Source organism: Cynocephalus volans, chromosome 11 (genome assembly GCF_027409185.1).
Source record: "Cynocephalus volans isolate mCynVol1 chromosome 11, mCynVol1.pri, whole genome shotgun sequence".
Lineage (NCBI taxonomy): Eukaryota > Metazoa > Chordata > Mammalia > Dermoptera > Cynocephalidae > Cynocephalus > Cynocephalus volans.
In genome coordinates this window covers 94,052,631-94,076,236 of record NC_084470.1, presented here as the reverse complement: position 1 = coordinate 94,076,236, position 23,606 = coordinate 94,052,631, and the positions used below count along the sequence as shown (strand labels likewise).

At 45.4% G+C, this 23,606-nt stretch overlaps 2 protein-coding genes and 1 non-coding gene across 4 annotated transcripts in view; 1 reads left to right on the top strand and 2 right to left on the bottom strand.

Annotated features, from left to right (window-relative positions):
* Nucleotides 1-23,606, bottom strand: part of SYN2 (synapsin II) — a 176,319-nt gene that overhangs the window by 31,109 nt on the left and 121,604 nt on the right. The window contains exons 2-5 of the mRNA XM_063114500.1: nt 19,810-19,867; nt 18,350-18,441; nt 15,966-16,122; nt 11,055-11,144 (exon numbers count right to left, since the gene is read on the bottom strand). Coding sequence (XP_062970570.1) covers nt 11,055-11,144; nt 15,966-16,122; nt 18,350-18,441; nt 19,810-19,867 — 397 coding nt within the window. The remainder of the gene's footprint in view (nt 1-11,054; nt 11,145-15,965; nt 16,123-18,349; nt 18,442-19,809; nt 19,868-23,606) is intronic.
* Nucleotides 2,748-2,852, bottom strand: LOC134391449 (small nucleolar RNA U13). Its single transcript, XR_010024984.1, has one exon. It is a non-coding gene; the product is annotated as a small nucleolar RNA U13 (small nucleolar RNA).
* On the top strand, nt 3,616-9,466 carry TIMP4 (TIMP metallopeptidase inhibitor 4). Of its 2 annotated transcripts, none has more exons than XM_063115090.1 (5): nt 3,616-3,835; nt 5,047-5,144; nt 5,586-5,700; nt 7,981-8,105; nt 8,763-9,466. In XM_063115090.1, the coding sequence occupies exons 1-5, from the start codon at nt 3,697-3,699 to the stop codon at nt 8,958-8,960; spliced, it is 675 nt and encodes a 224-aa protein (XP_062971160.1). In that variant the 5' UTR covers nt 3,616-3,696; the 3' UTR covers nt 8,961-9,466. The 2 variants fall into 2 exon arrangements, with proteins under 2 accessions (XP_062971160.1, XP_062971161.1); XM_063115091.1 differs by having other exon boundaries at nt 7,820-8,105; nt 8,763-8,850.

Sequence of the window (23,606 nt, the reverse complement as noted above, 5' to 3'; positions counted from 1 at the left end):
ATTGAAAGGTGGGGCCTTGAAGAGGTGATTAGATTTGTATGACCAAGCCATAGTGAATTGATTAATAATGGTGGTCAGGGGTGTGGTTCTGAGGATTTTAAAAGGGGAGCATGAAAAAAATAATAAATAAATAAATAAATAAAAGGGGAGCATGAAGAGTCTGTCTCTCTCTCTGCTTCACCATTTTCTGCCATGTGAGATCCCTGGGTCACTGTTGCTATCACCAGATGTGTTCCCTGGACTTTGGACTTAGCCTCAGAAACTGTAAACAATAAATTTCAGTTTTTTAAATAAATTACACAATTGCAACTATTTTGTTATAAGCAACAAAAATGGACTAATACAAAGATCAATGAACAAAATAAAAATTTTCCATAATGTTAAAGAAACTAATGGGCTCATAAAACTGCTAATCAAGATCAAAATGAATTACCTGAAGTTAAATAACTGAAAAAGGTAATGTTTCTGTGACTTGTATTTAAAACATTATTGGTTCTTTACTTAAATGCTTTGTTTTCCAAATTTAAAGAAACTTTCTCTCTTAAGTTATCTATAATAACAATTTGGTAAAATATACTTTGTGAACAAAGATAGAAGCATTTGCTTTTTCTCCCTAGTTTATTCCTCCAAAATTTGAAAACTATTCTTGTAATTTTTATGACAAAATGGTTGTTTACATAAATTCAATAAGAAATTTACTCTCTAACAGGATACAACTGAAAACACTGGTTATATTAGCAAGACTATGACTGAAATATCATATTCAAAAGTGTGTATAAAATGCTTGACTTCAAGGTTCTCAGCATTACAGTGAGTAAATAAAAACTGTCACTGACTCGCAGGCCCCAAAACCTTAAGACAGTGAGTAAAATCTAAAATCTGCTTTGTTTTGACTTCCTAGCCTCAAGAGATTTTAAAATCTGAGATTCCTCTATGATCAATGTAGAGAGAAAAAGTTATGTTTCTAAAGAATCTATCATACACCTGTTATTAGATTAAACATAGCCTTGTGATTGCAGCTAAATTTTTTGTAGACTGGACTGGATCCTAAGTTCTTCTGCATTCCGCCAATCCATCTTTCTTCCATAGAATTACTAAAATTGGAAGGTGCTATTTTCCTGAAACTCTATAAGCTAAAATTAAATGAATTTTAAGGGACAAGTCTCATGCCTGATGTATGGACTGCAGAGAAAAGTTCACCAAACTGCCCAGTGCCATAAGGAGACATTCAAATTGCAAACCAGGATGAGAAGGATAGTTTGACACTGTAGACATCATTTCCTAAAATGTCAGAACAAAACTCCATGCCATAATGAGACTCTTACTCCTCTTAATATCTACCTTTATCACTTGACAGAGTATTAATGTAATTTATTCAGTTGGTTACCCTTAAGCCTAGGTTCATGACTCAAAACCATTATACAAACGGGGATTGTCAAATTACTATTAATTTCACTTTGTATTTTTCCATTTAAAACTTTGCACCTGTCATTTGTTAAATTTTTGCAGAAGTACAACTCCTGACAGAGTAATGCTGGCCTAGTACTTCAAAATGATATCTAACACCTTTGGAACTAACAAAATTGAACTTAACAATGAACTCCAGGCAGACTTAGCCTGAGACCCGCCCCTTCAAACCCTCCTTGTGCTCAAATGTGGCTAAAAGGAGTTTTGACAATGACTCAGAATTGCTGGCCATCCTCCCAACGTGGGACCAGACCAAAAAATAGGACAGGTCCATCCTAGCACTGAGGGACAGTTAAAACATAACCACAAAATGACTGATCAGTGATGCTTTTGGAAAAAGATCTTGACCAAAAGGGGGATATGTGAAAAAGAAAAAGGAGGAGGGATATGTCAAAGTCAAAATGGAGTCATGTGTGTCAAAATCTAACAAAGATAATAAAGCTGGGAGGCTGTGAAGGGAGGACACTCACGCTAACATGCTGCTGATGAGAACCATTACAAAGACTCCTATGCACATGTTATATGTTGAATGTGCTCCCCCAAAAGTCTGTGGGTTGGAAACCTGATCCCCATTGTAACAGTGTTAAGAAAGTGGGAAATCCAATTATGGTGTTTGAAATGTGGAGCCTTTAAGAGGTGATTGGATCATGAGGATTATGTCCTCATGAATGGATTCATCCATTCATAGAATAATAGGTTAAGGGCTTAATGGTTAACCGTGGGTATGGACTGGTGATTTTACAAGGTGAGCACATGAAAGCACTCATGCCATTCTCTCCATGTGATGCTCTGGTTGCCACTGGACTCTGTGGGGACTCCCCACAAAGAAGGCCCTAACCAGATGTGCCCTCTAGACTTTGGACTTCCCAGCTTCCCAAACTGAAGAAATACACCTCTTTTCCTTAAACATTACCCAGTTTCAGGTATTCTGTAATAAGCAACAGAAAACAGACTCATACAGCACAAGATGCCTGTAACAAAAACTTTGCCAAGGTCTTTTCAAACTGCAACTTGCTACATGAGTCACAAGGACAGCTAGCCTATGTACAAGAACATTTGCCTGACATTGTCTCCACTAATGAACTGGTGTCAGCTCCTCTGATAGGCCCTGTAACCAATGTTCTCTGTTTCCCTACAAATTACTGTGTACTTTTCTCTTTTGCCTTTAAAAACCTTTGTCTTCCTTTGCCTCCCTGAATACGCGTGGTTTACTATGGCATGCAATGTTCTATTTCCAAATAAACTATATATTTGGCTTGTTGTTTTTTTTTCTCCCCCTACATCAGACGGGTAATGTGCTGATGTCCTAACAAAGTTTAGAGGGAGGCACGTGTCACACAATAGCGTGCAAACACAATCATCATGCTTATGAACCAAAAAAGGATCCTCCGTTTCTTTTGTGGGTCAAGAGGTCCAAGGTCTGCCTTAAGTAATGAGACACCCTGTGTTTTGAGCCCTCCCCAAGTGCACAGTCCCCAGCTATCTGCAGAGTCTAGGATCTGGGTATGGGAAAGGGTTTCTAAAGCACTGGCTGCTTTCTCTGACATTTTTCCCTACCCCCCAGCCGACAGAGCCAAGACACACACACACACCCCCCAACTTTCTCTGTCCTATTCCATTACTGTTTGCTGTTGCTTTGGAGCCTAATAAATAGGGCATTGAAAACACTTCCTGAAGCTGAAAGAAGCCCTGAGTAGCTTGTCTCATTCTCAGTGTGCAGCTCAGCAAGGGGTCCGTCCTTCTCTGTCACTGTCTCTTTTGCCTGGTGTAATTCCGTCTGCCTCTCTCCAACTCTGCCTGTCTCAGTCCTTCTGTCTGTGCCTCTCCTCATTCTTGTTTCTTCTGACTGAATCACAGTCCCTCTGTCTTTCTGGCCTCATGCATTTATCTTTGTTGCTCTTTCGGTCTTTATGACCATGATACCATCCCCTCTCCCAGTGCCTTCCCTCTACTTCCAGACGGCTTAATTACTCAGGCAGGGAAATAGAGGCTGGGGCCTCTTTCCTGGCTTCCCTTTTCATCTTACTGAGTCTGCCCGTCAGGAGGGCCTCGGGTCCTGCAGCCGCGGGTGGCCTACAACCAAAGGAGGGCGGAGCTTATGGGGGCGGGATTGGCCCTAGGGCCACCTCATAAAGCCCGGGGCGAGGGGCACGACACGTTCTAAAGAAGCCCTGGAGGGGCTATTTGGTCCGATAGACCCCACAGGCTCAGTTGGGGCTCTGCGGCGTCATGCCCGGGAGCACCCGCACCGCGCCCAGCTGGGTGCTGTTGCTGCGGCTGCTGGCACTGCTGCGGCCCCCGGGGCTGGGCGAGGCGTGCAGCTGCGCCCCCGCGCACCCCCAGCAGCACGTCTGCCACTCCGCGCTTGGTGAGTCCCAGGTCCACGAGATCCACAGCAGCGGGTGGTTGTGCGGGATAGCTATGGGGCCGAGCAGCGGACCAGGAGTCGGCGGGGCGGGGGGTCGGGGGTAGGGAGGAGCTCAAATCTTACACCCATTGCCTCCTGCTGAGGCTGGTGGGTCGGGGAGGAGCCCGGCGCCATAGCAACCTTGCAAGCGCTGAGGCTGATTTGTAAGGAAATAAAGATTGTGTCGGGGCCTCCATAGCGACCCCCTCACCTCGGCCATACAGCAATTATGGAATGTCATTGAAAAAGGTGTCACCGGAGGTATCAGGCGATTATTCTGAAACTACTGGATTGGGGTGGGGGATCAGGGAGGCAGGGAGGAGAGAGGACTTGCATTATAAATACCTGTCTCTGTTCAGGCCTATAACTGAGGTTGCCACCATGCCACACCCCAACACACACACCTTTTGCTCTTTTCTCCCTCTGCCTGGAATGCCCTTCCCCCGTATCTTTAAATTCCTGGCAAACTCTTATTTATCCTTCAAGGTCTAACTCAGGTCTCTCCTCTCCTCTGAAGGCTTCTCTAACACCTTTGTGTTCCTACTATGCTGTGCCATGTTCTTTATAAGTGTTCTCCCCTAGACCAAGAGTTCTCCAGGATGGGGGCCACCCTGTCTCAGTCACATCTATGGGCCTGGTGCTGACTGCCCAGTGCAAGGCCAGGCACAGAGGAACAATTTCATAAACAGTTTTGATTAATGCCCAAATGGGCAAGAGATAGACTACCTCAGTGCAGGGTCAGAACATTTATGAACTGAACAAACATTAACTAATACCAACTCTGGGTGGGCTCTGAGGCCTTGAGCTACATCAACAGATGAACTCTGCACCAACTGCCTTCAAGGGGCTCCTCCTCCGTTCTCTACCCCATCTCCCACCCTCCTCCCCGCTGCACCCAGGACTATGGAGAACTAGAGCTCTCCAAAGGAACAGGTTCAGAAAGGAGAAAGGACCTAGAGGCTGTAGGACTAATAGACCTGACGGGCTTGGAACTTGCAGCAACTGCAGAGGAGGAGTTTGCAGGTCCCCATTCTCACACACCACATTGCTCACCATCCTAAAACACCTACACCAAGAATTCTCCTACACAGTTCTCCAGGGGCCCCAGATCATCCACATCTCAGGTGGATTGCCCCCACAGGTTGCTGCAGATTCCTTCTTTTCCTATGCAGTGATCCGGGTCAAAGTCTCCAGTGAAAAAGTAGTTCCTGCCAGTGCAGACCCTGCTGACACTCAAAAAATGATCCGGTATGAAATCAAACAGATAAAGGTACATGGGAGCAGGACTGGGGTTTACCCCCTTGGGCTGATGGAGGGAGTGGGAGGTGTGTTCTGGGAGGGGTGGGGCTGGTATGTTTCAGGCCACCTGGCTCAGTGACCTTGGGTCTAGATGCTGAGGTGGAACTGGATGAGACTGGGGGCAAGGCCCACAGGATCTGAGCGACAGTGCACGGTGGGGCCTCGGTGTCCATCAGTCCCACAACTGCCTGTGCATGGGGCCACCGGAATATCTCCTCTCTCCCTGGAATAAACCAAGTTTTAGATCTTTTCAAAGACAGGAATAACTCAGTAGGACCATCTGTGTGCACCAAATCCTGAAATAGACTTCTGCTTAATTTTTCAGACTGAGAAATGAGAAATTTTTGCCTGTTTACATACAAAGAACACTCATTGATCCAATCGATATTGCTTTTGTGTGATTGCCTTTCAGATGTTTAAAGGATTTGAGAAAGTCAAGGATGTTCAGTATATCTATACACCTTTTGACTCTTCCCTCTGTGGTGTGAAACTAGAAGCCAACAGCCAGAAGCAGTATCTCTTGACTGGTAAGTTAAAGGCCAACAACTTGCCTTAATAGATTCTGTCCTAAGGAAGGCAGTGAGGGAGGAGCCAGGGCCTTCCTTGGGCAGCAGGCTGAGTCAGGTGGCATCTTCTTAGGCATAAAACTGGGCCCTGTTAGTGACAGACAACTTCTGAGTTGGGAGGAGCCGTGGTAACCTCTCTTTCAATGCAAATGTCTTCATTACAGTGACCCTTTCCACTGCTTCACTATTTTAAAGACAGGTTGCTCTCCCAGTCCAAGGCAGCTGGTTCCATTTTCAAACAGTTTTTATGGTATAAAATTTTTAATATCTTGAGCCCAAATCTGCCCCTTTGAGACTGCCTATTGTGGGTTCAGCTCTGCCCTTGCATAGGCCCCACAAGAGCCTTGAATCTAACACAGTTCTGTCTCCAAGAACTTGAGTCCAGGCAGCACTACTCCATACTGAATTGGTTAAGGTAGAACAGTTAAAAAGCACACAAGAACATGACTGCATAGTGAATGAATACAACACTAAATTATTTTGAAGTTCAGGGAAAGGAAGTATTTTCGTGGTTATGAACAATCAGGGAAGCTCACTGTGTAAGTGGGATCTAAACTGTCCCGAAAAGATGAAAACTATTTAGAAAGAAAGCAAGGAAAAGAAAAGGCACAGCAGGTAGGGAGAACAGGTGGAAGAATTCCACCGTCTATCTATTCATTCAGCAATGAGTGGCCACCTACTCACTGCCAAGCCTGGGGCAAGACAGTGGAGATGCAGTGACAAGTCACAGTCCTCAATGAGTTTGTAGACCAGACATGGCTCTTGAGCAGTCAGAGGTGCTGGAGGCTGCAATGATAGGGGCTTCCCAGCTTGACTGATGTGGAGTTGTGCTGACCTGGGGAGCTCCTGGATGGGAGATGCAGGGGTAGGGCATGCCATTGAGCATCCCCCCATTCCCAGGACTAGCAGACCAGGCCTTTTCAAGCTGTTATCCCACCTCCTTCCTAAGCACCTATTCTCTCTGTGTCTAGCTCTCTGCTAGGCACTGGGGTACATCAGTGGAAGTAGGAGACATGCTGTCTGCCCTCAAGGAGGCAGACAAGTCGTCTAACTGAGGATAGCAATAAATGACAAAACACAACTCTACCGAAAAGTTATCAGTGGTGCCCATTCCCTTCAGGAGAAGGGACAAGCTCTTTTGCCTGATGTTGAACACTGCTGACCTCTCTAAGTCTGTCTTCTGCCACTTGTCAGTGACAGTTTCCAGGCTCTCACTTCCCCCACAGCTGAAGTAAACTACTTTCAGTTGCAGAAGGTGTGCTGCTGGGCTGTGTCTCTCTGCCTTTGCACAAGATAGTCCCAGTGTCCAGGAACTCTTTCTCCAACTTGTTTGGCAGATGAACTCCTACTCATCCCTTCAAGGCCCAATACAAGCATCTCCTCTGTGACACCTTCCTTGCCCCACAGCCCTCCCATGGATGAAGATAACTGTGCTTTCTTTTGTTCTTATATTGCATTTTGTGTATAATGACACAATAGTGTCATTTTTGCCTACTTATTTGTCTACCCTCCTCATGTTTAAGCTCCTTGGAGGCAGAGAGATCCTGTCATATTTAGTTCTGTATTTCTGGTACTAGGTCATAGTAGTTGCTTAGTGAGGAGATGATCAAGTGAAGTTCTGAGACAGGTGTGGGACGGCAAGGTCAGGGACGGCTTTATGATGAGGTGGCATTGAAAAGGGTCTTTGAAAGATGGGAAGGAGTTTCATAAGGGAGGAAGGGGAACTTACCTACAGGGAAGGGAAAAGACTCACCAAGATAGGTCCGTGGGGCAGAGACTGGCCTGTGTAGATATTGGGAAGGGACCTATTATTTACTGAACATCTTCGGTGGGTCCACAGCTATGCTGGGAACTCTATAGACATTCTCTCATTTGATCCTGAAAACAACTTTATTATTCTCATCTTCCAGCTGACAGGTTATGTGACTTTCTTAAGATCACAAGGCTAATAAATGATAGAAAAGAAGGAGGTCCCACCCAAGTCTGACTTTAAAATCCATGTTCTTCTCTCTGAAATATGCTAAAGGTCCCAGAACTCTGCCTCATACAAACATAATCTGTTAATCTCTTTGCTATTAAGATTATCGGAGGTTTTCTGGTCCCTTCATTGAGCCCCATGTTGCCACTGCCACCAAAAAGCCATTGGAGAGGCTGCAGTTCTGGGTTCTTCACGGATCTGGGCCCCTGGAGCTCCAGGAGCAGATTCCTGATGCTAGACTCTCTCCTCATCTACCCTTGAAGGCCAGGTCCTCAATGATGGAAAAGTCTTTGTCCATCTGTGCAACTACATTGAGCCCTGGGACGACCTGTCCTTGTTGCAGAGGGAGAGTCTGAATCATCACTACCATCTGAACTGCGGATGCCAAGTAAGGGAGTGTCCATTTCCAAGGTCTTTTGGGGTTGAAGGAAGGGTCTCGAGCCTTGAGGCCTCACCCTTCATGTATTCCTTCCCTCATGAGTGCATTTCTTCACTTACTATACCATACTTGAGAATGCTGTGGCTCGGGCACTGTATGAAGTTGGGGATGGGAAAGCAACAGTGTCTACAGTCCCTGATCTCAAAGTATTTAATTTTGGCTGGGAAGGTGGCCATCATATAAGGCAGACTGAGATGACAGTAATACAGCCACCGCTTAAACAGACTCTGCTGTTTGCCAGGCCCTGTAATAGTCAATTTATTTTAGATGTTTAATTTAGTCTTTATAACAAACTTAGGAAGAATTAAGATTTTCATTTTAGGGTGAAGCAATGAAAGTTTAGGGAAGTGAAGTGACTTGCTCAAGGTGGGTAGTGGAGTAAGGACCCTCAGGGCTGTCTGACTCCAGACATGCCACTGGAGAGGCAATACTGTATGCGGAGAGCATAGGGGAAGGAGAATTCAGGGGGAAGTTTGGGGACTAGAAAAGGCTCTATAAGGCAGGAGGCATTTGAGATGGGCTGTCAGGGTATGTAGGAGTCTGAAAGGCAGCAATGGAAAAAAAAGACCCTGTACTCACTTTGGTGTTGTATGGCCATGACTCTAGATCACCACCTGCTATACAGTGCCCTGTACCATCTCGGCCCCCAACGAGTGCCTCTGGACAGACTGGCTGTTGGAACGGAAGCTCTACGGGAAACAGGCCCGGCATTATGTCTGCATGAAGCATGTTGATGGCACCTGCAGCTGGTACCAGGGCCACCTGCCCCGTAGGAAGGAGTTTATTGACATCATCCAGCCCTAGAAGGGACCAGTGACCATCACATCCCTTCAAGAGTCCTGAAGATCAAGCTGGTTCTCCTTCCCTGTGTAGCTCTGGCCATCACCACTTGCTCCATTGCTGCCAGCCAGTGGGAAGTGCCAAGCAGGCGGTCTGGCCAGCATCAGGGCAGGGATGGGACATGTTACACCTTGTGTCTAAGACCCCAGCCCAGAACCTGTCAGGAACTAGGGAAGATAACATGACTGTTCTGTTCTGCCCTCAGCCCTTCTCATCTGCCTTCCAAACTCCATTAGTCTAGCTTGTACCTGTTACTGAAAGTTTTGATTTTGGCTTAGTTTGTTTTCCAAAGCCAGGACTATTGCGTTTTCTTTCCAGGAAAAAGTATTCTCCTTTGCCTTCACTGATCTGCTTGGGGAGAAATGGTGAATGTTATACATACGAAGTGGCATAGCTTTGTGATGTACAATATCAGAAGATGGGTTGACAGTGTCATAAACAAGCCGATTGGCAGGAGTGAAAAGAACAATGTATGATGGCTGTGTATCCTCTACTCCTGTCTCGACTCATCCTATCTTCTGATACGCTTTCATCTGTCTGGGGGAGCGACTTGAGGGACACGGAATTACTGTGTGACAGCTAGAACAGCCTAACCTTCCCATCCTGTGATCCTCTCTCTACCATTCCTGGCAGGGGTCTGGCCCAATCAGCACACCTCTTTGGACAAGAATACTCTTATTGTTTAAGATGGGTATTGTCTCTCCTAATACCCTCAGCTGATATCCATAAGGCTTCTCTTCCGCCTCTTTTGGATTAGAAATGTCTTCATTACTTCAGAACTTTTTATTTTTAAGCCAAAAAAGCCTTTCTGTTGTAGAGTTGAAATCCCCCATTTGTCAGCTTTTGACACCTCAGAGATGTGATCCTCTCCTGAGGGTAAATTTCAGGACAGAGGACAGCAGAGAAATACTACAAGGGTCCTTGAGGGAAAAGGATGATAGATGAGGAATATACTTTGCAACTATTGCAGTTTTTTCAGTGGTTAGCACTGCTAGATGTTCCAGCAGGAAAAGCCAGCTTTGATCCCCAGAGAGCCCCTCCACCTTCAGTTCAGTCCCCTCACCACTGTGTCTTGGACTCCCTGAGATTTCTAACCACAGGCCCCTTAGGGTTCCTCAGCCTCTGCAAGCCTTCCTGGCCTATACAGAAAGAAAGAGCCCCGATACTGGCCCCAAGGATTTATTAAGAACAAGGGCTTAAAATTCCAGAGCCTCTTCCTGGGGAAGCTCTGGCAAAGATGACAGAAGTAATTCTTTTCAAGGCCCAAGGTTGTTTTTCTTTGTGTGGTCTGCTGGTGAGCAAGCCATGTGCAATGTGCCAGAAGAAGGCTCTTGATTCACAGAAATGCTGCAAATGGAGCTCCCCTTTGAAGAAAGGAGTGGGTGAGGGAACAAACATGATCTCTGTCCCAGAGCGCAACACTTGCAATGCTTTGGCAGAGAATTTCCATTGGTGGAAGCAGGATCACCAACCAATTGCACTGGCCTGGGGCAGGGGGTGTGGGGATAGGAAAGAAGGGAGTTCAAGCTCCAGGTTGCCATGGAGGAAAAACATCAGCAATAGCCTCCTTATCAAGCTACCATCCCATCCCTCTGCTCCTTCTGACATCCTAGGATGGCCTCAGAGAAGGCACCATGTTAACCCAGCCTTACCACGAGCCTGAGGAAGCCAAGGGAATGAAAGAGTCAGGTGAATAATGACTGGAGCAACTGACACACAGTGAGGGAATGTAACTTGTCCAATGACGTGTGGCAGAGCTAGGGCTGGAACCCAAAGCAGTGAGATCTTCTCATTGTTGGTCCAGAGGTTTGTTACTTTCTTGGCTTGATTAACCTGCCCTTGTTTCTGCTCTTCCTTATTCTTTCTCCAGAATTTGAAGACAAGAGGCTGTCAGCTAAAATCCAGCCACTCCAGCCCATAAAGTAGCTCCATAGTTCCACCCCAATGGAGTCTTAGGGGTTGAGATGCTGAGGCCCTTGTCAGAGCCCTACAATCACCGTATGGCTAAGGTCAGACTGGAAACAGCAGAGAGACTAAAGTCCCCACTCAGCCACCTACCATTTCTTTGTGGTTGGGGTAGTATGTCTGCTCAATGAGGGGGAACTTTTCTCCTCCCAGTATCTTGTAGATGGCCACCAGCTGGGCAAACTGAAAAAGAGAAGCAAATGTTTCAGCTTTTCTAAGGCAACTCTGGAACAGACAAAATATCAACCCATCAAACAAATATTGAGCATTTGCTCTGTTGAGGGCTTTGTGCTAAGCACTTCGAGGATATAAAAGAAGCATACAATTCCTGTCTTTAAGGAACATTTGCTTTAGTTGGGGAAGGGAAAGAGTGAGCTAAAATTCATTGAGTACCTACTCAATTCTAATGATATTTCATTCAATCCTCATATCAAATCGATGAACTAGGTACTTCATCATCTTCATTTTACATATGAGGCCCAGAGAGGATAAGAACTTGCCTAAAGTCATAGAGCTGCAAAGAGGTGAAGCTGGGATTGAAACTTGGGTCTCTTAACTCTAAACACCTGCATCTCTGAGCAAAGGCAAGACATGAAGCTGGATAGGTAACATGGGCCAAGTCGTGGAAGTTCAAATGCCAGCAAAGGAATGGTAGCTTTTTCCTGTGTGTAGTATTGAGTCACCAGCGTTTGAGCACGGGGTGCATTGAACAATGCTGTTCTTCAAGATTTGGATGCTCATGGTATGAAGGATAGAAAGGCCCAGTCTTTCTGGGACTTAATACTCACGCAAGGACTGATCTTGCTGTGCCCTTCACCTATGAGAAACTGGAATAGTTCCATGGGGAAGAGGCAAAGTATACAAACTTACAGTGTCAGGGTTGAAAGGCTTTTGGTGCACATCTACCCCCCATTTAATAAATGAGGAAACTGAGGCCCAGAGAGATCACTTGCCCAATTTCACACCATGGTTGAGCCAGATTCATAGCCAGGCCCCTTCATTCCCAATGCATAATTCTCCCTATTCCTTCAAGTAGCTGCTTTTAGGCTCGGCAGAGACCATGCTCTCCCACTGGAAACAGAGGACTTTCCTGCTCAATCCATCTGCACACCCATACCCAGTGCACTAGCAGCAGGGAAAGTCTAGCATCTTCTCTCTAGCTACTGGACTAGTTCATACCCAAGCCATGCATATCTGGAACTACCAGAAGGGAAAGTTATCAAGTCAACTCTGCCTTCTATTTATCAGAGAAAGGAAAGCTAGAACATTCTGCAGAAGCTCAGGTCCTATTCTGTATAAGGAATGTTGGCACATGAGCCAGTGTGGGGAAAGAGGATTGGAGTAGTGAAAGCTCAGAACTGGGTTATTAGAAAACTGGAGTCTTCTGGTTCTCGTTCTGCCTCTTAACTTGCTAGGTGTCCTTGGACAAATGATTTCTCCTCTCCAGGCCTCCTTTTCTTTATATATATATTGAGAGGGTTGAATTTGATCAGTTCCTCAAACTTTGCACCACAAAAAAAATTCCTTTATTATATTTCCTCCCAAACTCCATTATCAAACTGCAGCTTAAGTGGTCATCTGTTGTGGTCCTTTTGTGGGTAAAGATATGATTTTGTTATTTTTGAAATGCTGGAAAACATTGGAATTCCTGGGCCCCTCCCTTTAGTGACACACAAGTGGTGACTAGAGCTCTAAGGCCTCCTCCAGGATGGAAAGTCTGGTTTGTGGACTACTCCCAAGCCCCTAAGATTGTATTGTTGAAAGAAACTTTAGAGAGTCTCTGGACCAGGTCTCTCATTTAACAAGTGATGAGAATGAGGCTAGAGAAGTGTAGGAAAGTGTAGGCTCCCAGATCACACCTGGAGTTGGGCTGCACTGGGAGAGCACCCAGGTCTCTCTTCTCGTCGCCCAGTGCATTCTCCATTGGACCCTGCTGTCATTGCCATTCTTTGGTTCTTTGATTTGCTCTGACTGTCAAAATCGGCTCCTCAGACCTTCCCTGCCTTCTCTGATTCTCTCCACCACCTCGTCTGACCTTTAAGTCGTATCTGCCCATCTGGGCCTGGCTGGACTCCAGCTCTGCCTCTGGATACCTGCCTGAGCTCTCAAGGCTCTCCAGCATCTCTGGGGAGCTGATGCCAGCTCTGCCTAACAACCTCTGTCCTGCTGCAGCCCACGCCCTGGCAGGGCACCAGGGCATGTGGGGCCCTATCTTCCCATCATGTGGGAGAGTTACACAGACACCATGCAGATGCCAGGAAGGCCCATGGCAGACTCCCAGAGCCCTGGGACAGCCAAGACTAAAACAGCAGTCAGTTCCCAGCCTCTAGTTGGGTTCTGGAAAGCTTACCCCACCCTCCTCCACCTGATCTCCAGTGGTCCCTGTCTGCTCAAGGTACTGGGCTTGGCATCTAACCCCTGCCTCTCTGGAAACTTAGATTGTCTCCAGTACACAGTCGCCAACTAAACAAATGTAATATCTGATAAGGGCTATTTCCTCTGTGCATAGACAAAATAATGAATTTGGGAGCTGGGGGTGCTGCTGTTGGCAATGAATAGGAAGATATGTTTATTATAACCACTTATCCAATTGATCAGAAAAGATTTCTGGGAAGAAATGGGATTTCAGGAGCAGCTTGAATAATATGTTATTCCTATCCCTCTGGAAATTAAATGCTTTAATTAAACCCTGGTAAATCTATCTCCAGTAAACCCAGAATGAGTTATAGGAATTTCAGATAAATCTGCAGCAATAAGGGATGGTGGCAATCTTGCTTTCTCTGGAATTCTGCTTTCACTGACAGGTCCACTTCTGCTCCTGAAAGCCCAGTGGCCTGTCCTGACCAGTTTCAGAGATAGCAGATGTGTTCAGAAGCACAGTGGTGCAAGGTCACAGTGAATTAGAAACATGAGCCAAAGTCAACATCTTAGAGGGACCCTTCCCTCACAGTCACCAAATTTGTCCATTCCCATGAACAGGCAGAGAACAATATGTAAAATGTTACTTGTGCAGCAGCTGCTTAGTGAAACTGGTGGGAAAACTCGGTGTCTGGCCAGGGAACCCTGCTGTTCTCATGCGATGCCAAAGGCAAAGTTCTGAGATTGTGAATGGGTGAGAGTGTGACCCCTCACCAGATCCCAGATCCCAGGAGGGGCAAAGCCCCAGGCACAGGCTCTCTCTGCTCCTCTCCTCCCCGGCCTATGGCACAGTTTAGGAATAGAAAACAGGAACTGGTTTCTTTTAGAGATCCCGGATACTAAGGGACAGTAACGAGCAGGCTGGCAAAGTGATGACAGGTACTACCATTATTCCCAGTTTATAGCTAAAGAAACCAGGCACAGAGAAGATTAGTTAGAGAGCTGATAATTCATAAAATCACCTAGAAAAAGCTGATAGTAGTAGAGTCACCCTGTGTGGCTATAGGAAAGCCAAATTATGACCAGTACTGGGGCTGGGGGTGGGCTAGGGCATATGCGCAGTGGGAAGGCCATGTGACTGAGGAGAAAGAGGAGGTCTCCAGAAAAGACACTTGGTGAAGGCCTCACATGTGCTCTTCTGTGATTGGCAACACTCTGAAATCACACTACTCTTTTAGCAGAACTCTCTTTTCTGTAGAACTCTAGGATTCCTGGTACCTCAGGTCACACAGAGGGACAGGCTGAACAAGTAGAGCTTGGGAACCCAGCCTCCTCCTCAACCATGGCAGCTCCCAGACCTTCTGAGTCCTTGCCCATTGTTCTCTTATTCTCCCTGGTCTCCCTGGCTTTCAAAGGAATAGGGAAGCTGTTAGTTCAGGTATGAAGAAAAGATCAAGAGTAGAGGGGATGAATCTGTTTGTTTTAAAAAATATGCCCCCTCCAGCTCCCTGAGGGGTGGGGATGTTTGTGAAACTTCACAATAAGCCACCAGTGCCAGGAATCCTGGCAATCCATTTTGTATGAAACTTGATTTTGATTTTTGCAGAACAAGAAGATGAAGAGGATGTGACTAGGGGCAGGCGTTTCCTTCCGAGAGGGCCAGCCTGGAGCAGCAGAGTTAGCAGAGGAGCTGGGTCCCCTCAGCTGTCAGAGGGGAGGCCAGGGTGCCCCAGTAGCCATCAGAGGTCACTCTCCCTCCTAGCCCCATTCTTGCTCTCTGCCTCAAAGTTTCTACTGCCCTCTCACATTTCCAGACCAGCCAAGGAAGAGAAAATCAGGCCAGCTTCTTACTCATGTGCTAGCCCAATCTATGTGATAGGCAGTGTGTTCTGGAGAAATCTTGGCTCTATAACTTTGGCAAGTTACTTAATCCTTTCAGGGTCTCATTTCTCTGTAAAAAGTGATAATAACGATAATATAATAATAATATCTTCTTTGTAAGGTTATTGTAAGGATTAAATGAAATTGATGCAGGAAAATCTCAAAGTTGGCATGTACAGTAAGTGGTTTTATATTCCTTACTTTCCTTCTTTAATTCTTATATCTCTACCATTGAGGGGTGAGGTGTGATGATCTCCCAGGGTACTTCCAGCTCACATATGTGTCTGATTCATATGTATGTGAATCAATTTCATTTTAAGGTTATTGAAATACATGGTAGGACTCCTAACACCCCTCTCAGCTGGACCATCTTCTTTGTACCCACTGGCCTCCCTCAGGCCTTTCCAGTAGTTAGATCATTCCAATAGTTAAATCATTCTAAGAGGCAAGAAAGAGGCCTTTTAACATCGCAGCCCATGGCCAATGGCAGAGCCTATGGACCTGTAAGGGCTTCTTCACAGAACCTTTGTTTGACTTTGCCATGAGGCCAGAGGTCTGCTCTGCAGCAAAGGTGCCCAGTCCATGACATGTGATAATGTGCTTGGTGACAGCCCCCCATACCCCATGTCCCAGCTGAAGCTCCTTGAGCATCCACTCGCTGGTTCCTACTATTTCTTGAGTACCAGTGGTCCCTCCTAGGAGGTTGAGAGATACAGAGCCCAGATCCTACCCTTTTACTTGGAGGAAAAAGAGGGCCTTACTCACCACCCATGGCTTGTCACAGAAGTTGTAAATAGATTCCAGTGAGTTGATGCTGGGGAGGCCTGCGTACTGCATGCCAATGATCAGGTGGCGGAAGTCTTCGTTCTCTGCCATGCCGAATGCATGCTGCCGGATGAGCACGAAGTCTGGCCGGAAGGACCTGGTGAGAAGGTAGAGGCAGGTTTGTCATTAAGCAGCACCGCTGGCCATACAGCATCTTGTCTCCCATTTCCAAAGCCCAACACAGAGAAGAGGTCTTAGGGACCACCTGGTCCAAGCCCTCATTTTATTAATGTTATTCCTTTGTGGACTAAGAAATGAGGTATAATGGCAGTTTCCAAAGGAGATTTGAGGTACAGATTTCTGAAATTCCCTTATTTCTCTGGGCTGAGCATTGCCTTTTTCTAAGGTACAAATATCTTCAGTAGGGAAGAAATCTTTCTAGACCCTTATGACTTAAGCGAAAAAGATTTTTCCCCATCATCATGAAGCAGTATAAGAGCCCGAAGCTCCTTGTGGCTCCAGAGTTGGTCCTCTAGGCAGGTCCCGAAAGACTCCAAAGACAGCATACTTGGCTGTCTTCACCACACTGCCACAGAGGCCCTGATCTCAGTGTCCTGTTCTGGCTCCTGAAAGCTGCTCCTTAAAATAGGTAATGCCCTCAGCAGGCCCTCAGGAAAGCAAGGGGCCAGGCTAGCTGAGAACAGATGCCAGACTTCCCAATGTTATTCTTCCAAAGCAGACGCGAGGGAGGAGTTCAAATATTTTTCGCAGAACTAAGGTTGAGCAACGGCTACAGGAAGCATTGAGAGCATAGAATGTTCCCATGCATGGGAAAGCTCCCTGCGTTTCACTTCTAGCCAGCAAAGCTCCTAGCCACAGCTGCTCCACAGGACCAGGGCCCCTGTCTTTGTGCCCGAGCTGCAGAGGAGCCCCACCTTCCCAGAGAGTTAGTGCTGTGACAGCATCCACCCCCATGGCTCTAAGGCTCTGCAGGTTCATACCATGTGCAATGACCTGCCTGGTTTTCTGCCCAGGCACCCATCCAACCCCCAACTACACACCCAGCCCCACTCAGGCTCAGAGATCAGTCTTTTAAAGTGGGGATTGAGAAAGCCCTCCTCAGTGGCTCAGGGGACTTAGCACTGTCATAATGTCATCTGTTGGAACTGCTCTGACCTCCTTGTGCTCCAGTTCTCGGAAGGTGGCTCCAGTATGCCTGAGATCAAACTCCAACCTTCTATCCCAGGTATAGGGATGGAGCTTTATGCTAGTGGCCAGCTCCTGGGTGCCTACATTGGCACTGAGAGGGCCTGCCTTATTCTAGTCAGATCCCAGTTACTGGACATTCCTATTGCCCCCTGCTTGTGTGCACGCACGCCCATGATTTGTTCTACCTGCAGATGGAGGAGCTCATCCATTCTCTTTTGAAAGATCTACCTGAGCTCACTTCTCACCTGGTTGGACATTTCTTTTTCTGTCTTCCTCTTCAGTCTCCAGGATGAATAAGCTCACATTTCCTGTTGTTAGGTCTCAGGCACCCCCAGTCTGGCCTTGCCTGTCACTGACCCAGTTCCTATTGGAACTGTAAGCCTCAGTGTCAGGTTACTACAGGTTGAGGTATGGAAGAGGGTAAGATGAAGACTCTTTCTGGAGCAAGACTGATGTCTAAAAATCTGAAGCCTTGCTGAGCTCCTGGGAAGAATAACATTTTGGAAATCACTTCCACCTGTCTGGAATCCTCATTATCTCACTCACAGAACTGTTGTGAGTATGACAACATCACATCTGTAGGCACCCAGCACACCACCTGGCATGTGAGTGCTCAATAATTGCTCATTTTCTTCCACCCACAATGTCTCCTCCAACCCTAGTTTTCCTAGCAGACTTCTAAGTTCCTGGGAATGAGGTATATAGAAAGAACATGGGGCTGGTGGCAAGAGCACTCACACAGAGCGCAGGGCTCACTGGGTAAATCCAAGAAAACCAACATGAAATGGAAAATTAGTCATTTTCAAACTTTAAAAAAAAGCAATGGAACCCTGTTTTCCAGGGGAAATGAATGAAGAGATAAAAGCACAGAGCTGCACTGGCTGAAGGGAGAGAGGAGCCAGAGTCCTAGAAGGAATCCAGTTCCCTCTAAGTGAGCTCTGAGTCTGTGAAGCTTAAGGTTGTCTTCTCCACCATTGGACTAAGAGCTCTGTGAAGGAAGGAGCTGGCTTTCTCTGCCTTCTCTGCCACCTCCATGCATCATACATCATTAAGTTCTGTACACTATCCATAGCACTGCTATCTCATCCACATTTGACTTTGAAACCACCTCTTCAAGCCAGAGGTAGTAACTCTAAAGACAGTGACAGTGACCCTGAGGACATAAAGACCCTTACCGGACAACTTTCGTGCCATTCCGGAGCACCTGCATATCCACAGCATATGTCCCATCTGCATGGGCCACCAGGTTGAGCTCTGAAAATTCCGCCTGGAAAATAACAGTAGGGGAATAAGTCCACAACACCAAGTTGCCAAGTCCTCCACATAGAGGCAGCAGCAGCACACAGCATTCATACTACCAAACATTTATTTACAGTTTTCAAAGCATTTTCACATACTGATTTTATCTAATTCTCATAGCAACCCTATGTATGAGGCAGGTGGAACAGAGATAATTATCCCCATTTACCAAAGAGAAACTGAGCCGCAGAGCAGTTAAGTGACTTTTCTGGACAAACTAAACTTATTGTTGGCAGAGACAAGAGCAAAACTTGGGTCTTCTGACTCTCAGCCCAGCATCTTTTGTGCTGATTCTCTACAGATTGAGAATGCAAACTGGGACAAATGTCCCCTTTATCAGTTTCAACATAAAAGCACTAGGTTTTAGTTTAGGCAACTGGATTTTAGTTCTGCTCTGCCCCCAACTAGCTCCATAAGGCATTAAGCAAGTTACTTGTTCTCTCTGGATTTCAATCTAGAAAATGGAAATTTTTATGAACCCTGTCTTTCTAACAAGATGTTTTAAGAACCGAATGAATAATGGATAGGAAAGTACACTGTAAATCATAATACTGTAATGAATAACAAGCAACTTCTATTACTACATGGAAAATACATGCATTGTTTAAATTTGACATCTTCCTCCTCCCCAGATGGACCTAATCCTCCATTTATCAAGAAGCAAGGGATAGAGGAAGGTTAAAAAAAAAATGGGCCTTTCAGGACTTCACTGCATTAAAACAAGGAGGTGTTCTTTTTTTTTTTTGACCGGTAAGGGGATCGCAACCCTTGGCTCGGTGTCATCCGTACTACGCTCAGCCAGTGAGCTTACCAGCCATCCCTATATAGGATCCGAACCCGCAGCCTTGGCGCTACCAGCACCGCACTCGCCCAAGTGAGCCACGGGGCCAGCCCAAGGAGGTGTTCTTTTCTAAGTTCCCTCTGAAGTGTAGCTTCAGGCCCAGGGTAGGCATTGCTGAAAGCAATACACCTGATCGGCAAATATGTGCTTCCCCAGAAATGCCTTGCCATCAACAATGCAGAAGTGTTGCCAGTGTCCTAGGAAGACATTCTTCTAAGGTTTTTCTCAGCCTGGGAACCCTGCAGTGCAAGAGGGCCCTAAGAGCCACACCGCCTATCTACAGACCCCGGAATCATGAAAAGACATCAGGCAAATGAAAAGATGCAGCCTCACAGAGAGAAAAGTCCTGGGGATAGGGTGGGAGAGAGAAGACGGAGAGCCCAGCACCCAGTGGTGGACGCTGTGCTCCACTCAGCAGAACTAGACAGCTCACTCCAGGGTGCCAAGTGGGAATGGTGCTGACACAGATGCCACTCTGGGCTTCAGGCTGATTACCTGTTCCACCTTGATATCATAATCTCCAAGGACTTTTTTGCCCCGAAAGCACTTGGCCCTGGAGAAAGGAAAAAACCCACACAAATTAGTTTTGTACAGGTGCTTGAAGTCAGATATTTACTAGCACAAAGAAGAAGACTGCAGCAGATAAAACCCCAGAATGAGAGTCAAGGGTACTGACCCTCGCTCATGGTGATCACTATGGGATCACCATGAGACCTCAAAACATTTCCTCTCTTTTTGCCTCAATTTACCGATTTGCATAATCACCCAAAGTACCCTTTCACTCTCAGGTTTTGTAATTTTATGATAACATTCCTGGTGTTCGGCTACAAAAAAATTCTAGAAGTAGGAATTTCCCTGGTGTTATTCTTGGTAAAGACTAAGTCAATCCTGTATGTCTCTATAGTTCCCTTATCTTCCCTGATCCTATGTTTCACTTTGATTTTCTGGTTGGTTTCCACCATTGGGTTTTTAGTTTTTAGAGAAACTGTTATTATCACTTTATTGCTTCATACCCATATGAAAAGGATCTGAGGCAATTAGTAATTTAAAAATAGAACCAACAAAACAAGGATTAAGAAACAACCAATGAATGAGAGGGAATTAATTATACCAAAATATATATATAAATAAATAAAAAGAGAGGAGACTGAGGAAAGTCACTACAACTGAATATAAAACTTATCCTGTATTTCTGAGCAAGTCAAGAAAATGATGCAAGCTGAGTTATACAGTACATGGCATCTTCCCAGTTTGCCATGGATCTAGAGGAACCTCACATTAATGCACTAATGGCATCATAGCTCCTTGTAAGTAGACTATGTTTATGCTTATATTTATATTCATTCCTACCTTGCCTCTAACCTACCTTCTCACCATAAGATTTTCTTATCTGCCCATTTAGGCTGGGTCTCCATCTGTAAAAAGGGCCTTTCCACACTGCCTGTTATCTAAGTTGGGCTCGGTTTCCAGGGCTTAACATTTCCAATCGGCATATTTCGTTGGAGGTTTTCTGGGAGTCTCTCCCCAAAATGAAGGAATAAATCAATATATATTGGGCATCATGTTCTAGGAATTACATGCTAGTTGCTTTCAGGAACATCATATTTAATCCTCATAACAACTTACAGATAGGGAGAAAAGTCTTTTTAGAGACAAGGAAACCAAGATTCAGAAGAGGAAAATGGCATGTTTAAGGTCATACAGCAGGTGAATGACAGGGCCAGTATTCACACCCAGATCTGTAGGACTCTGAGTCCAGTGCCCTTTGCGCTGCACAGCACTGTCTCCCTCTGCTGACTTATTCTTCCCATCTTTCCTGTCACTGCATAAACTGACTTGCCATGTGTGCTGCACTGCATTTCTTTTTCCATTTTCCTTCTTCCACTCAAAAGGGACATAATGATGTTGTGAGTGCTAGTCCTACTACAAATACTTCCTACTCTGGTTCCTGTTCAGCTACCCAGGATGAGGCCACGCTATTTCCTTTTCTCTACGGGTTCTGGAACAGCCTGTTCTAGGAAGTTGTCACTTGTCCTCTCCAAGTCCCTGGCCACCCTCAGATTGCTCCTCTGAGGCACTCAGCCATCCTGGATCTGGATCACTCAAGTCCATCCCCCCACCTCTGCCCCAATTCCTTACTAAGCTTCCCTTCAGCTTGCTTCCAGAACACTGATCAACATTCACAGCTCAGTAAGGCCCTCCGGCAGGGGGCCTGTAGCATATGCCGTCCCTTTGGCTACTAACACATCGTATTTATGCGTTTAACTAATAGAGTCTATGCATAGCACTATCACTGCTCTGCAGATTTTGAACTCTTGTAGGTCTTTGTCCATGACTATAAAAAGGAGGAGCTGTAATAAAGAACCCATGAGGTCCCTTACTTTCATTGGGGAGATATGTCTGCCTTGTTACCAGCAATGCTTTTTTGATGCTTCCTCCTATGTATCTTCCTGTGTCAAAACAGCTCTCCTTCTGTGAGGTAAGCCTCAGAGGCATTACAATAACCTCTCATTCTGTGTGATGCCTTGCATTTTCAAAGCACATTCCTTGTCTTATTTGTTCTTCACTACTCTGTGAGGAAGCCAGGAGATTTAGTGCTGTCCATCTAACTGATGGGGAAACTGAAACTCAGAGTATATTAATCTTAATATGCCTAAATCACAGTAAAGTTCAGAGGAGTTAAGCCTAGAACTAAAAGTTTACATCTAGGTGCTTTCATGCTGCCAAGTTTTCTATTCACTCATTTGGTTTGTGGGTTTTGAACACACACTGGAGTATACTGAAGTATATTTATAGATTCTGGCCGGGTTTATTTGCCACTTCCTGCACTTGCCCATTGACCAAGTTGGCTAATGAAACTGTTTTCATGCCTTCTCTCCACCCCTACCTCTCCAGCTATCCTAATGCCTTTTCCTTAAGGTAATTTGTCCTGCTGAAAATCTTTGTTTCCTGGTCCTGGGTCACTGACCCCTTTGGCTGAGCCACAATCTTATAGAAAAGGAGCCAAGATGGTAGGCAGAAGGGGCACAGGGCCCTCTTCTGGAGAATGAGCACCTTCTCACAGCTCCTGGCCCTTGGACATTTTGGTTCCAGGTATTTTCATGAAAAAATTTTGCAACTTGTTAGCAAATGACAGAAGGGCTTCCTGATAGTAAAAAGAGCACTACTTAGGAGGCAGTATGCTAGAATCCAAAGGATGCACTCTGCAATCACAGTCTGGGGTGTGAATCCTAGCTATAACATCTCCTGGCTGTGTGACCACAAACTTAAATGTTTTAAAAATAATACATCATACAGCTAAACCAAGCAATCTATCTATCTTCAAAGGTACATAAAAGGATAAAATGAAAAATAAAATTTTTTTTTCCCCATTCCTCTCTTATCACACATACTCCGCATTATCAGTTGCAAGCATATCCTTCCAGCGTGGGGGCGGGGGACAAGGGAATCATGTGGATACATCTACATACATACACACTTCAAACATATACCCATGGCATCATGTTACATAAACCCTTTCATTTGAACCTTAATTATTTTTCCCTTAAAAATCTTAGTGATATGATTTCAGCACATACTGATGGACCTCATTCTTCTTAATAGTTGCGTAAAATTCCACTCGAAGGGCATGTAGTTATTTATCCAATATTCATCGGTGAGCTTTTAGATTTCTAGTTTCTTGTTTGTTATACAAGCAAACTATTACAAATAGTGCTACAATGACATACATTTAAAAATATACCCATAGGATTAATAATTTATTGCAGAATTGTTGGTGCAAGAAATAGAGGCAGTTACAGTTTTTACTAATATTGCCAAACTACCCCTGCCCAAGAAAAAGATTATACCACTCTCACCAGTATTTGAAAGTTTGGGAAAGTTACTTCACCTCCCTTAGATTCCCTATACAGTCCCTTGCATAAAATGAGAACAGAGAAAGTACTCAGTATGGATTTTCTGATTGGCAGTCTTGTCAAATAAACCCAAATTCATTCCCTTGTGCTCAATCCTAAACAGAACTCAAGATGTACAACCTTGAAACACTGACTAAAAATATCTGTGGTGCCTGTGTTGTCAATTTCCCCCTATTGTAACATTTTCTTAACAAGCCTAACAGCTGAGGATCTATGTGAGTTTAATGGCTTGCAGCTTCCTTGATGGGCCAGGTAATGAACCATCTCCCCTTAATACTAAAATGAGTAAAGGCTTCTAGATTTAACTCTTGTTACTCAGGGAAGTGAATACCTTCATGAATTCCCATCCACCTACCAGCTCCAGCTTCTGAGGCTGAG